We start from the raw sequence: 16,203 nt of genomic DNA on the forward strand, positions 1-16,203 counted from the left end.
AAAGTATAAACAGTATCACCTACACAGCTTACACTTAGTGGTCTTAACACACATTCTGGGTTTGATCAGCTTTCAGAATCAAATAATCCCTGAGCTAAAAATCCACTGAAACAGCCCAGCAGGCACTTCCAGTGGTTAGGAATGCTGCCCTCATCACTGTTAATGGTCTGTGGAAGTGCAGTGTGTGTTTTCACACAACCAGAGCTCTCCTCTGTGTGGAGGGTGTGCATCAAACAGCAAACTCCTGAATTACAGGAGATTTTCTATAGAAAAAGCTGCAAAAGGGAGCAGACAGGACAGGCCTTTATGTCTTTGCAACAATGATCTGCAAACAGTGACTTGGTCCAAAGATGACTTGCAAGAGTATGGATGGTGGAGAACAGAGAAGGGTAGGTAAAAAGATTGCAGAGAATTTAAGGCTACTGCAAAACACAGTGAGAACAGACAGAACACTCCAAGTGCAACAGCTCTATTTGGATCTGGGGAGCAGCATCTTCCAGAAGGGTGAGGTATTAAGAAAACAGAATACCTCATAACTTCCATGAGTTTTCAGAATTCTTCATGCTCATCCATCAGCACCAACATATACCTCAAACCTCATCAGTTCAGAACAACAGATTTGGACCTGTCTGGGTTGAGCTTTTACATACCCATTGCTCCATCATCTCTACGTGCTCACTGAAAGACCAGCACAGCTCTTAGATAAGCAATACTCATTTGTACAGCTTCCTCTGGTCTCATGATCTTACCCTTGCTGAGATTTACCAACTGTTTAACAAGAATTCCAGCTACAGTTTTGTCCCTTTAAATTCTCGCCCTCTCTTGCAGGCAGAAGACATCTGTGGAATAATAATGAATTTCTTTGGTTTGGGGTTTTTTTGTTTTTATTAAAAGCTATTCTTCCTAGCAGGAAATGAAAGAGAACAACCAGATTGTAGAATCTGGGGGAATAGGGAAAACGTTTCTGAAGGTTAATAATACTGCTTAGCATTTACGTTGAGGATATGCAACAAACCAAAGAAAAACAGATGTTTTCAGTAATGCTTCAGTTTCTTTGCAAACTCAGGTAGTGTCCAGAGCACTGGCTGTGGCAGCTCACAAAAGACAGGAGGCCCTGAGCTGGAAGACAGGGAGCAGAATGAAGCCCCCATAATCCAAGGGGAAATTGCTACAACACTTATACACACACTAGTCTATGGGACTGGAATGGATCCAATCCAAGGGTACCAAGGAGCTGGTGGAAGGTCTTACCAAGTCACTTTCTATCATTTATCAGCAGTTCTGGCTGACAAGGAAAGTCCCAGTTGGCTGGAAACTAGCAAATGTGATGCCCATCTACAAGAAGGGCCAGCAGGAGATCTGGGGACCTACAGGCCTGCCAGCCTGAGCTTGGTGCTGGTTATGGGGTTATGAAGGACATCATCCTGAGTGTCTCCACGTGGCACATACAGGACAATCAGTGATCAGGACCAATTAGCATAGGTTTATGAAAGGCAGGTCCTTCTCGACTAACCTGATCCCCTTCTATGACAAGGTGATCTGCCTAGCGGATCATCCCCCTGCACTGGGCACTGGTGAGGCTGCACCTCAAATCCTGCGTTCAGCTCTGGGCCCCTCACTACAAGAGAGACATTGAGGGGCTGGAGCGGGGCCAGAGAAGGGCAACGGAGCTGGTGCAGGGCCTGGAGCACAGCAGTGATGGGGAACGGCTGAGGGACCTGGGGGGTTCAGATGGAGAAGAGAAGGCTCAGGGGGGACCTGATCGCTCCCTACAAGTGCCTGACAGGAGGATGGAGCCAGGAGGGGCTGGGCTCTGCTCCCAGGGAACAAGGGATGGGACAAGAGGAAACGGCCTCAAGCTGCATCAGGGGAGGTTTACACTGGAGATTAGGGAAGAATTGTTCCCCAAAAGGGTGGTCTGGCATTGGAACAGACAGCCCAGGGCAGTGTTTAAAACATCCTAGTGAAGTGTTGAAACATCCCCGGAGGTGTTCAAAAGACATGCAGATGTGGTGCCTGGGGACATGGTTTAGTGGTGAACTTTGCAGTGCTGGGTTAATAGCTGCACTCAGTCTTACAGGTCTTTTCTAAGCTAAATGATTCCATGATTCTATGAGATTCCTTCCTAACCTCCCACTTGAAGTCAGACTGATAACCCCAAGCACAGCCTCAGGGCATACCCAAGCCCTAATGTGACTTCCTGCCTCCAGGTTCTCCAGCTGCTCTACCTCAGCAAACTATTCCTGTGTATCTGTCTGTATCTCACGCTGAGATACACAGTCCTTTTCATTTCTTATTAAAGTGGTTTCTGGTTTCCCAATGCTTTTAGTATTGCTGCAGTGAGATTTTGGAAGTCACTAATCATGAATACCCTAGAAACTTCACCAGGAATGTGCTCAATTGCATTCACCACCTCTTCAGCCCTTAAAAGTAGTATTTAAGCTGAACTCCAAGAGAATTTTTCAAAAAGCTACATTGAATTCAATTCATGACACACTATTAAGAATTATTTTACACATGAAGCAGCTTAATATGATTTAAAGGATGCAGAACTTTCCCATAGGGGGAGAGAAGCAAATCCTCCGTGAGATGAGTACCAACACAGTTGGTACTGAGGCTTACAAAACTTTGATGTTAATGAATGTGGATGGGTTGTAGAGATGGGAGAAAAGCTGCCTTTATCAGTTTCCCCAGTACCAAGCTGATAGCCATTGTAAAACTGCTTTTTAATACAGCTGTGCAGCTTTTGCCAGTAAACCACAGGTTTCCATCACATGATCAGGTGAAAATGTGCTTAACAAGGACGTGAATATGCTTCTTTGTTCATAACAAACTTATCACAAGACAGACAAAGCTCAAATTATCACAAGAGGGCAAATGGGTAGCCAGCGACATGTCAAAGCATTCCAGCCTGCATCTCCCCGTTGAGCAGTCCAAGAAAGGAAAAATATATAAGCTAGTTGAATACCACCTTCTACAAATAAGAAGTCAGTTTGCTTTTTTGTGACTCTGCATCTGGAGCCTGTTTGTTTGGGGCATAAAGAAAAGATGAAAGATATTTGGAGACACTTAAATTGCTTCACTTCCGGCCATGAATGACTATGCAGTGATTTTCTTATAAAAGAGAAAACAATTGTTTCCCATGCTCCCTGGGAGAAGGACAACATGTAACCTGCTGAATGTGCAGCAAAAGAGACTGTAGTTCAACTGTAAGAAGACTGCTAATGGTAAGAGAGATTAAGTCCAGGAATAAGGCAGCTGGAGAGTTCCTAATGCTAGACTACAGTAAGAACCCCATAAGCACTGACCCAAGCTGACTTCATGCTGTTTCAGGTCTGGGTAAGATGAAGCTCATATAATACTGAAATACCTGTTAGTGATTCCACGGATGGGTAGATATTTACACCTACATCAGCCCATGAGCTCCTACAGCCTAACAGATCTATAGGGCACCTGGGTACTGTGCAATAGAACCCAGGCACTGGGGAGTTACCTTTCAAGTGCACAGGGAGAGAAACAGCATCTCACAGGCATTCCTAAGAGCTATGTAAAATGTCAATCCTCTCCACTGCAACCCTCGCCCTCTCCAGTTTCACACACTTTAAAACAGCTGCTTTAAAATACTCTGACTTCAAAGCCCAGTAAATTAAGCTCCCCATAAAGTCCATTCAGCTTTTTGTTTAATTTGATAAAAGCTCATCAGACCATTCAAGTTACCTTCTGGTCAATACTGCCTCCAGAAATCTGCAATTCAGCTACCTGCGGTTTTTCCAATATCTCTGTAAAACATCACTGACAGAGCCTGTTGGCCTGTATGCACCACGTCTCAGGTAAACTCTGTTACAGGGCCACTCAAAGTACCTTTTACACAATTGTGAGCTCTTTTTTTTCCTCTACAAGTTTTCATCTTGTGTGATTTTAGTTTCCTCTTGCTCCAATGCCCTGAGATGACCATTTTTGTATAGCATTTCACCTCTGTTTTAACCTGATGACATACCATGCCCCTTTCTATTTTAATTTGAGACCAAAACCCCTTGGTCTTAACAATGACTTAGCTCTTGACTTGCTGGGCAGGAGGTTTAGCTTCAGGCTAGAAAAGTTACTATTAAGCTGGTGCCAGACTCTTTTCAGCGGTTCCCAGTGACAGGACAAGGAGCAACGGCCATAAAATAAAACACAAGAAGTTTCACCTCAACACGAGGAAGAGCTTCTTTCCATTGAGGGTGTCAGTGCGCTAGAATAGGCTGCCCAGGGGGTTGTGGAGTCTCCCTCTCTGGAGACATTCCAAACCCACCTGGGATGTGTTCCTGTGTAACGTGTTCTAGGTGGTCCTGCCTTGGCAGGGGGTTGGACTGGATGATCTCCAAAGGTCCCTTCCAACCCTGATGGTTCTGTAACACTTTCATGTCTATTGACAAAGAACAATAAATAAGCTTACCATAGGTCCTTGCATCACTGATGATCCCAAGGCACTCTACAAAGAGAGTACCTGGTCCCTCATTCACCATCAAAACATACTTGCCGCTAACTGTGCCAGCAACACTACATAAAAGTTAGTTAAGAGGTGAAAGAGAGAGCAATTTCTCCAAGTGAAATTACAAGGAAATTAAGGGAGGTAGAGTATATTACTTCACGGAGAAGTTGGCCACAAGACCGAACAGCACACCTTTTTAATAGCTAAAGAGAGGGGCAGGGTCCCTGTTCAAGATAGAATCACCAGCAGCGCAACGCTGCTCCTCAGGTCTCTGCTGAACACGGTGTGTTATCAGCTGAAGGAAACACAGCACACGTGGAGCCTGTCAGAGGCAGATGAAAAGCCTGCAGAAGAAGAGGCAGCAGCTAAGTGTTATCAAGAAAAAGCACTGCCTAGCCTAAGAGCTTTGACAAGATCCCAACACAGTAGTGACAATAGAAAAATACACAGGAGATTTCATTTTGAGACCTCTTCGCTGTTTCTTATTTAAATAAGCCATCACACTAGGATGAAAAAAATCCAGGGAAACAGATCATTTCAAGAACACACAGCGTCAGCCTCCCCATCCACCTCCCCTCTCACCAAGTATTGACCTTGCTGGCAGAGCAGCAGCCTCAAAGATTTTAGATTTCCTACCACGTAATTACAAATCAGGACATTCAGCAAAAGGGAAAGAGAGATTTTCTTACACATAGTGATCATGGGAAGCTGAACAGTCTCCTACATAAATACAGCCCTGTTCTAGCAAAGAGGGTAAGTCTACTCTATTTCTCTAATGGTACCCCGAAGTTTTAGGAACATGTGTAGAGGTCTTCCAATAGGACTTATTAAAAAACAGAAGGCTGCTCTGTTTTAAGCATTTAAATCCCTAAAGACAGACAAAAGAAAACACAGGACGAAGTAGCAATACTATTGATTATGCATAATTGCTATAATTAATTTGTAATTAGTTCATTAAAATCTATAGGCATTACATTGGAATTATGCTTGTACATTTCTGGGAATATCCTGCAAGTCACTTGGGATATGCTTATCATTTATTTGATAGATGAAACATTATTAGAAAGACAGCCCATTAAAAATTAATATACCAGAGGAATAATTTCTTGATCTCAGCATTCAGTTTTCTATGTACTCAGATTCCTATTCCATCTTGCAAAGAGTTTGTATTAATACTGTTTTTCCAGAGTGTGACTTGGGAAGCATTTTAGACAACTGAAGCACAACACCCATTAGGCCAAGTATGGGGCCAGTTTTGAGAAGACAAAATGAAAAATACTATATATACCATGAGAGTATTCAACACCACATCTAATTCTATAATCAGAATTAAAATGGAAAGATTAGAAGCCTTGAGCTTCAAAAGAAATACCAAACATGAATGGAAAGCAGTAGGAAGAAACTTCGACAGCACCATAAGCAGCCTGATCTCTAATTGCTTAACATTCTTCCACTTCCGCAGTGCATCTGGCATCACTCACTGTCATAAATGAACATGTCTGTATGAGCAGCATCTCAGGGGTTCTTAAATACTGCAGATAACAGACAGCAGCCTCTCACAACAAACAAGTAAAGCGGGCCGGTATACACTGGTACTACTCTTCATCAGGGACTGTAAGGATAGGGCAAGATTTAAACTTAAACGGGGGAAGTTCCGGTTAGACAGAAGGAAGAAGCTCTTTACTGTGAGGGTGGTGAGGTGCTGGTACAGGGTGCTCAGAGAAGCTGTGGCTGCCCCATCACTGGCAATATTCAAGGCCAGGCTGGACAGAGCCTTGGGCAACATGGTCTAGTGTGAGGCATCCCTACCCATGGCAGGGGTTGGAACTGGATGATCTTAAGGTCCTTTCCAGCCCAAACCTTTCTATCATTCCATACTACCATACCTTGACATAAGATGGAATAATAGTGCATCACTGTTTTTTTCCTGTGATGTTACTTCTCTATTCCTACCCATCTTTCGGAAGTCCTACCAATATTTCTGAATTGCCATTTCAACCAATAGCTTCAGAAATAATTTGACCTTAAAAATCTACACTATAGTCACATCATCTCCAAACTGGATACATAACACTAAAAGTTTCCTTAAATTTCTGTAAAAGAAAGAGTCGGTCCTTATGTGTATAATTATGAGCATCAAGAATAGGCCTTCTGCTCAGAATCAGCTCTTAGAAAGTGTTTTCCTCCCCATTCTACCTCCATCAACACTAACAGGAGGTTCTTTATCTGACACACTGATCCATGCAGCTAGGCCGTGTGAACACCCATTTTCATTAAATAAATCTATAAAAAATAAGTCATAATTACTTAAAACGAGCAAAATGAGCCGTGGATATACAGTGCAAGTAGTGGCATTTACCATTATAAGGCTTGAATCTTCTCTTGCAAAACAAAGAGTATGTGCCTAAAACCAAACCAAACCCTTTCATTTTTAAAAGGAGGGTAAAACTGCAAAAGGAAATGTAGAACGGAGAGTTGAGTCTCCAGGTCCTTTAAGCCACAATCAAACACTTCATTGTAATTTTGTGCTTCTCAGCAAATCTGCTTTAAGAATTCCAAACAGTCTCCCTGAACCACATACTTTTTTATTCCCCTGCCTCCAATCTAGCATGGACAACTCTTTATTTTCTTTGCCCTTCACTCAAGAGTGTGATGGATGTATTTACATAAACACGCACACAGGCACAGATATCTCTCTATCAAAATTAATCTGCAGATGATGAAAAGTGTAAAAGATCTAAGAGGCAAATCCCAAACAAAAGAGCATACTTTATACATAAATATCTTGAAATTAAAAAGATCTGAGATTAAGTGGTTTACCACTCATTTAGAATTGATTAGAATGTATTTAAATTTAGCTGAAAGTACCACAACATTGCTCATGTATTTGCATCTGCGAATAAGTAAATAAAAAGCCTGTTATTAAAGCCTTCATTAATTCTGATTATATGAGAACTTAAAAGCAAATCTGTGTACTACTGCTCTGTAAAGACTCCTAGCAACTCTACAGTAAAGCTGGCACTGCAACACAACATGTGTCAGCGAAAATGACTAACAGGATCTATTTTCAGTAATCTTATATCACACTGGTAAAAATATAGAATTAATGGTTTTGTATCATATTTCAAATATTTTTTTTTATTCTAACTCATTCCCAATTCATGCCTTATTGTATCAAAAGGTGAGTTTCAGATGACTTGACATTTATGCACAATAGTGAAACACATTCTATTAAACTGCAATGTTTAGGCAGTATTCAGATGTGATGTGTATGTTATTATGAAGAGTGATCCAGCTATTTTATTTCCTTATAATTATGATGGCTAGAGGTTTAAAAATATTACATTGACTAGAAAGAACATCTCATTCCAACTACAGATTGAGATTTCTGTATATTTAATTGGAGCCAATATTATTGACAGAAGGATTCATTAATTTGAGTAGAATTTTCCCCCAATTAAAGAACTTGTCTGTTGGTTTCTATGGAGTTTAGTAATTAAGTATATAACGTGCCCCACAGTGGACCTTCTTGGAGAAATCAAGTTTTAAGCTATGGATGACTTGTGAAAGTTGGCTTCTCCCTGTCTCCCTTTCCCTTCCCCACCCCAAAACTTCTACCCGTATCTCTAGCATTAATACTGGTTTAATAGTTTAAGAAGAGAAGTGTAACTGAAAAATTATTAACAGGTTCTTCAATCTCTATTCTTACACAAATAAACGTATTAAAGCAAATTTGTGCTTACAGAAACCTGCGTCTGCAACACCGATTCACCTGCCAGTCCTGATGGTCCCTTTTGGCTGTGTAGGACAGTCCTGGTGAAACTACCTCTCCAAGCTCTAATTTTCACGGCTTAGTCCAAACCCTGAGTGCATCTTTCTGCAACTTCAGTGGGACCACAGATCACAGACCAGAACACGTCCATAGTTCATTTATAAATGAAAGGTGATTTGGGGCAGCGCGGAGAGAAAAAGCAGAAGACTCATGGAATTAGGTACACAGGTATTGCAACTAAGGAAGCTTGCTTGCCACTCTCACAGCTGAAAGGTCACTCCAAGTTAAACCAAAATTAACCAAAACCCAACCTCCCCCCAACATTTAGCCATTAAACTCAGAATTATGAGGTGAAGTTTGATTAAAGATTTTGCACTTTATCATATCTGATAATCAGACTAGTTTAGAACAAGCTCTACACTATACTTTATAGAGTTGGCCTCAAAATACATTACTTTTCCCTGTACAGTTATTGTATACCCAGTATATATACAGTATTGACACCCAGTAATCAACATCACAAAACATTTTAAGGCGCCGTACGAAACAAAGGGATTTTTAGTTATACAGAAAACTATACCTGATAGTCTAAAATGCTGAATCCTAAACCATTTCTGTCTTTCTCCAGTTGAATAACCTTCACATCGGGAGACCATAATGCTAATTCCCCTTCTTCCTCCTCAGGATTAATGTCTTCCTTGGTTTTCACCTGAAGGATAAAAGCTCTAGTTCAAACACTACTCTTTCAGTTCTTTACAAACATCATTCCTTCAATATTTTGATTATTAATAGCTCATATATGCCCTAAAATATAACCTCTTATGGAATTACAGCTTCACTGAACATTATGCATCCAGTTTTCTCCAACTTGCTGCCTTTTATACTCCCCTGGGACTATGCCTACACGTTTTGAGCAACCTGGCATACAAATACCCACGTATTAGTCAAATTAGTTCTTACAATATTACTAACCTGTTACATGTTGATGAACTTCAGCTGCCCCATTAGATGCATAAAGGAAAAATAAATATCTTAGCATAAAAGATGCAACCATAGACAGCTAATAGAAAGACCAGACGATCAGGCACATCTGATACTTGTAGCATTAAATATGGAAACAAAAAAATCCTATATTGTAACTATACAGATAGTATCTAATTTGAAAAAGCAGTTTCTTTCACAATTTTTGTGCTAATGTATAAAAGAGGTATAGTCACCCAGTTTTGTTGGGTAAGGACAGCTTCATAAATACAACTTATAAAAAGGCATCATGTTTTCCAACATGCATGTTTCCCATAATGCTATTTTGTCCATACAATATTTGCAAAGTATCAGTGTATGATGTCGCAAGAAAAAGTTAAAGTCTTGTACCGTGAACTTCACACTGATTTAACTTTATTTCTTTAAATAAATATTGCTGTTACACAGAGCACCGCCATAAGGCAAAAGGAAGAAATTTTTCTTCCACACACTCTTCATTGATGCTTTTGCCAAAAGAAAGCAGAAATATTATGAGATTGCTCTAAGGAGAAGGCAACCTCTGTTCCCTTAATATTCCCTTATGGCAAAGATGTGCAACTGACGGGATGCACATGGAAAGTGCAACAACAAAAACCACAGTGGAACAAGTTCTGTTGCTACAGAAAGGGCCTTTTACAAAAAGGTGTAATGCTGTGCACCTTATTATTTCATGGAACATCCATATTTCTTAACTCCCCACCTTAGAGGAAATTAGATTAGAAAACATCAGAAAAGATGAGAAGTTGAGGTGTAAATCCTTTTTAGAAATAGGAACAACCATTACAAGTGTCAAGATTTAGTTTAAGACTTTAAAGCTTCTGCAATGGAAAGAAACATTAAGTTTCTTTTTTTTTCCCCCAGTTCTATAAAAACCTACTCAGAACATGGAAGCAATCAGCTAATGGTGGCAAGGATGTGATTTAGTATAATTCAGAGCTCTCACTCAGCTATTAAGTGTAAGAATGATGCATGGGATGTACCTAGTCAGCATGCTAGCTCGGTGATTTACCTACCTTGTATTTATAGTACAATGAAGTTTCTCATGACCAACCTGTATAAACTGTAGTAAAAGTACCAGTGCTGCAAACATGAACTATCTTTCTCTGAAACACCAGCCGTCCCTTACAAGCCCAAAGTGATTGGCAAAGGCAGTTTTGTATGACAATTTAATACAAAACTGCCACGTGTAACCATATATTTTAGGAAATGTAATTTAACACTGAAAAGTGGTCTGGATCAGACAGCAAAAGGAAAAAAAGGACACTGGCTTTAGAAAGTAAAATCACTTTCTCAAAAGCATATGCACTTTTAAAAAAGTTATTGTCCTTTTACACACTGAATGACATGAGAATCATAGAATAGTTAGGGTTGGAAAGGCCCTTAAGATCATTCAGTTCCAACCCCCCTGCCATGGGCAGCGACACCTCACACTAGACCATGTTGCCCAAGGCTCTGTCCAACCTGGCCTTGAACACTGCCAGGGATGGGGCAGCCACAGCTTCTCTGGGCACCCTGTGCCAGAGCCTCAGCACCCTCACAGGGAGGAGTTTCTTCTTTATATTTAACCTGAACTTCCCCAGTTTTAGTTTGAACCCATCACCCCTTGTCCTATCCTTGTAGCCCCCTTCAGATTCTGGAAGCTGCTCTGAGGTCTCCATGCAGCTTCTCTTCTCCAGGCTGAACAGTCCAATGTTAGCCTGAAAAGTCTACCTTTTGTTCTGGAGGGGAAGCTCCCATGGTGGGTTCATCCACAAGAGACTCGGTGCCATCATCAAAAAGTCGCCGACAGCAAACCAGTGTGAAGGGGGGTGGCACTTCTTTTAGAAATGTGACTGCCTCACGGCGTGATTTGCCATACAGCTGAACTCCATTTACCTGCACAGAAGGGGAAACACAACCACATTAAGATAATTAAAAGGATATCAAACAGATTCTTTTATTATATATTGCATAGATATCTTTTCCCTGTTGAATGTGTGTAATTTTATGCAGGGATTCTGGCAAAGCTTGCATAGCTTTATCAACACAGGCTTCTGAAGTATACATGTGTGACTGTAAGACTTCATCCTGTGGCTACTGACTGCTACATCATGGCTCTGCTCTCTTTACCTCCCTCTAACTAGTCTTCTGATCTCTGCTTTTCCTAGCCTAAATCTTTCCCAGCATTATTATTTCATTCTCATCTGCTTCTTTGCTGCAGACATTATTTTAGCATTAGGATTATGTGTTTGAATTTGAAAAGATAAAACATTAATTTTCTCACATATTTTAAGAAAACACAGATTTTGAGGTCTAATCAAAACCTTGAACACAGAACTAGCACAACTTTGTCAGTTGTTTAAAAGGTAACTGAATGGTTGAAACCAACATAGATCCTACAGAAAGCATACAAGAATCTTTATATAGTAAAAAAGAAACAAATTACAGCAAGCAATTAAGCAGAAAACTCTGACAAGGATCAAATCTTAGCATCCAATAAGCTTTAGTTCATGAGTGACAACATAAGACTGTAAAGCCATTGTTAATCATTGAATCACAGACTGGTATGGGTTGGAAAGGACCGTAAAGCTCATCCAGTTTCAGACCCCTACAACGGGAAGGGACACCTTCCGCTAGAGCAGGTTGCTCCAAGCCCCCTCCAACCTGGCCTTGAACACTGCCAGATGCCACATCTGACCCTGGAAAATACAGCACATAAATTTACAACACGTGTACATGTGCACACCTCTGTACATGTGTACTTGAGGCAGAACCTCGCCATATAATTCCCAGATCTCCTTAAGCTTTAAAGGGACTCAATCTTGTGCAAGACTACACAGCAATCTCACTTTAGCCACATCTTCTTGCTGATCACCTCTACATTCCTCCATTTTTTCCTTACTGTTTTCTTCATTGTAAATATAACTTATACTGCTGGGAAACACAACATAACCCAGCCAAGGAGAAAAATTCAGAGTGGTGTAACTGGGCTCCAACATGGTAAGATGAACTGCTATGGGTTTTTTCTGTAAGAATTACAGCAAGTGCTGAGCTATCAGGCTAATCCATTAGTTAATTATTTAAGCAGAAGTATCTATGCATAAGGATTTTTTAATGCATTGAGAGTGGCAGTGTGGTGGAACGTTACCAGCACTTCTCAGCATACAGTGATGGATGGGGAAGAGCTACTGTGCACTCCCAAGCAGACTTGGGGACTCCCAGGCTGCTTTTGCAGCTGCCAGACATCAGCCTCTACACAGGCAAGGTGCCCTACACCCCATCCATTCACCACACCACTCTAGTTCCTTGTGCTGTCAAATAAGAGTGAGATTTTATAACAAAGCTAGAAGGACACAAGGAAGCAATTTATTCCTAAAAAAGAACACAATGAAATTACCTGGAATTAGGGGAGGGGAGAATAAAATACCATGCTTTCTATCATATTTGAAACACATCATTAAAAATAACCAACATTCAACCTCACTATATATTACAAACAAAATTCCTTACTGATCACATTTTAATCCCAACTGTATCGGGCCCAGGTAGAGCTGCTTGTCTGGGGAATGGGGCTGTCACTTTTTCCATTGCAAACCCCTACTTAAGGGGATTTATAACTTGGCTGCAAAAACATACTCTGGCCTAAACGTGGCATATATAGCTTTAGCCCTGGAGCACATTTTTATTTTGTTGGGGTTTTTTCCAGCTACAGAGTAGAAACAAATTTATGCTCACTAGGTCTGGACGTACCTGTGAAGCTAATTGTAAGTACACAGTCATAAGTAAACCTGTTAAATATATACAATTAAAGTTTCCCAATGTTACTCCACAGCACTGCATTATTGCTTTTTGTATACATTTTTTTCCTGCTTAGTGGCCAAGGAATATAAGCAACACTTCCAGCATTCCATTAATCCCTTCCTTTAGGAATCAAGATTTCCTCCATTAAGTAATAACTGCAGAAAATGTTTTAGGTTTTAGTGAAACCAGTATGAATTTTTGATGTTACAGGGTGAACAACAAATAGGCAAGAGCTGTACACTAACAAATCAATCTTTCAGAAGGCCTGATTCTGTCCCACTGATGTCAAAAGCTCTTTGCATCCACTAAAAAAAGGTTCAAATTCACAATATTCCATGACAAGCAGGTATTCAATAAGAAATTAATGTCTTTTCACTTGCAGGCTGAGATACTGATAGATATAAATACATAATTACACACACAAAAAACAGGTGTACTTTTAATACAATCAAATATTTTTCCTGAGCAAATAGGTCTGGTGTGATTTCAAGAACTTCAAAGCTGTCCCAATACCTCTTTATACGTACTTAAACAAACTGATATACCAGCTTATACACACAGATATCTTCTAACACTCAACAAGCAAGTTCTAATGTGTAACAGGAACCACTATTCCTGAGACTGTTGTAAACTTCTTAGGAGTGACAAATATTAACAAAGATTATCCACCAAGAAAGCTGATGCCAAATTGCTCAGAAAGGTGTGCTAAAGGACTACAGATATTCAAGCTGAAACATTTCAGAGAAGAAACCAAACACGAAGTCACTAAGATGTCACAAGAATTTGACATTTTGTCCATAAAAGAGGAATGAAACAGTGAAGAAAATTAATGTGACTTCCAAAGCACTACACTAACAGGAAATATTTCAGTTCTATTTTGGGGTCTTTTGGTTTGGGTTTTACCTCCAGGAGTTCATCCTCCAGTTGCAGAAGACCAAGTGTTGCAGCTGGACCATCTGAAGCAATTGAGGATATATAATGATGTCCATCAAATGTGTCAAGCTCAACTCCTAGTCTCAAAGTGTGGATGGGTAACAGCTGCCAAAAGATAAGCATGGCCAAGAATTAATACGTCTTTAACCACAACATAAACACATTTAGGATTCAGTAGCTCACCAAATTAAACTAAGCACACAGTAAGACGATTATGTTTTCAATACTGATATCATATATGTTACAGCGGAGGTGCCCATAATATCTCTATAGAAACTGCACAAATAAAAACAACCTATCTACCTTTCAGAGAAAAAAGCAATTTAAGCTGTATCTATCCTACCCAAAAGGCAAGTTTTCAACAGAACTGAAAGAAATTCCATAACCACCATTAAAAACTCATCATCACAAGATCAGCTGCCTTACTCCTTTAGGAGGTACACTCCTTTGACGTAGGAAAAATATCCATGAAGTACCCTCTGCAAATAGCTATTGAAACTGGCATCCTTGTTTCTGCAAGGTGAAATCACTGAACTCCTGTTAGCCTTTTTCCAGTGGGCCTCCTTAATTTGGAGGTTTTTCTCTAGGGAGCCCTATTCCAGCTGAAACCAGGACAGGAGCCTCCAACCATTAGTCCCTTGGGTCTGCTAATACTAGAAAACTAGCTTTCTAACACTATCCAGACAAGACAGCAGAAATCATGGCAAACTTGGGAGAAGGGGTGATCAGCAGTATCTGCCCCTTCAGTTTCTCTATTTTCTCACTTTTTATTACTTGAGTTTAGACACTGTCTGTCCTTCTAGTTCCCATTTAATTCTGGATACTCAAGTAAAGGAGAAATCCATTGATCCTCAACATTCCCTCACACCCATGTCTGATTATGAGTTTATGGCCTTTCTTCACCGAGACATAGAATCATAGAATAGTTCGGGTTGGAAAGGACCTTAAGATCATCCGGTTCCAACCCCCCTGCCATGGGCAGGGACACCTCACACTAAACCATCTCACCCAAAGGTTCGTCCAAGCTGGCCTTGAACACCACCAGGAATGGAGCACTCACAACCTCCCTGGGCAACCCATTCCAGTGCCTCACCACCCTAACAGGAAAGAATTTCCTCCTTAGATCCAATCTAAACTTCCACTGTTTAAGTTTTAACCCGTTACCCCTTGTCCTGTCACTAGTCCCTGATGAAGAGTCCCTCCCCAGCATCCCTACAGGCCCCCTTCAGATACTGGAAGGCTGCTATAAGGTCTCCATGAAGCCTTCTCTTCTCCAGGCTGAACAGCCCCAACTTTCTCAGCCTATCTTCATACGGGAGGTGCTCCAGTCCCCTGATCATCCTCACATCCCCACAAGCATATAAATACATCAGCTCCACAAGCTTCTTTTGCACAATATTAACATATGTATTTTGAAAATCTCTGGGAAGTCTCAACACTGAAATGAATTCCAGCTCTGAACATCTCAATTAAATGGATCTCCCTCTCCCTGGATCACTATGAAAAAACTCTTCTGCAGGATGATGACATTGCTCAGCAGAGCTTCAACCTCTGCTCCACTCTGTAGTGGCTTTCAACAACTGAATGCCAATGCAACTTAAGTTCCCCAAAATCTGAGGCTTATATTCATGGTTTGGATTTCAGGGGATTTTACGTTTGGGTGTGTGTGTTGAAAGATTCATTTCCCAATGCTGCAAAAAGGTATTGGACCACTGCAGAAGATAAGCAGAATATTGGCAGCCTTTTTTTTTGAAAAGTAAGATAGAGCCACAAAGCCACTAAATTTCCTAAACAAATATATCTGGAATTGCCCCATGCCCTCCTAGGATTTACTCTGCCAACATAAACCATGAAGGAAACCATCATGTAAGTCATACCTTTGAGTACTTCTGGAGCTCCGAATCATCTGTAATGGGCATATCCACATTCACAACCTACAAATTGTAAATCATAACGTTTTTCAATAGCAGGACAATAAAGATTTTCCTGGAATGATGAATTCTGGCAAAAAACTGATGAGTAAAATAAACCGTGCTTAAACAAAGTCACATTGATGCAAAATAATTTTAAACAAATGTTAGAAAACTCTTTCAGACACAGAACATTTACAACTAGGAATGTGGTGATTATGCACTATTAGCAGACTTCAATATTATCCTATTCCCAAAGCCCGAGTGCCAATTTTAGTCAAGTTCAGTAATCCTGTATAAGCACGAAATGCCAT

General features: G+C 40.5%; 1 protein-coding gene across 5 annotated transcripts in view; it reads right to left on the minus strand.

Annotated features, from left to right (window-relative positions):
- PATJ (PATJ crumbs cell polarity complex component) overlaps positions 1-16,203 on the minus strand; it is a 155,111-nt gene that overhangs the window by 107,846 nt on the left and 31,062 nt on the right. For 4 of the 5 annotated variants that reach the window (XM_065673191.1, XM_065673192.1, XM_065673194.1 and 1 more), the window contains exons 14-17: positions 15,857-15,913; positions 13,950-14,084; positions 10,977-11,141; positions 8,827-8,955 (exon numbers count right to left, since the gene is read on the minus strand). In XM_065673191.1, coding sequence (XP_065529263.1) covers positions 8,827-8,955; positions 10,977-11,141; positions 13,950-14,084; positions 15,857-15,913 — 486 coding nt within the window. The remainder of the gene's footprint in view (positions 1-8,826; positions 8,956-10,976; positions 11,142-13,949; positions 14,085-15,856; positions 15,914-16,203) is intronic. The other variant, XM_065673193.1, reaches the window with a different exon arrangement.

Source organism: Lathamus discolor, chromosome 3 (genome assembly GCF_037157495.1).
Source record: "Lathamus discolor isolate bLatDis1 chromosome 3, bLatDis1.hap1, whole genome shotgun sequence".
Lineage (NCBI taxonomy): Eukaryota > Metazoa > Chordata > Aves > Psittaciformes > Psittacidae > Lathamus > Lathamus discolor.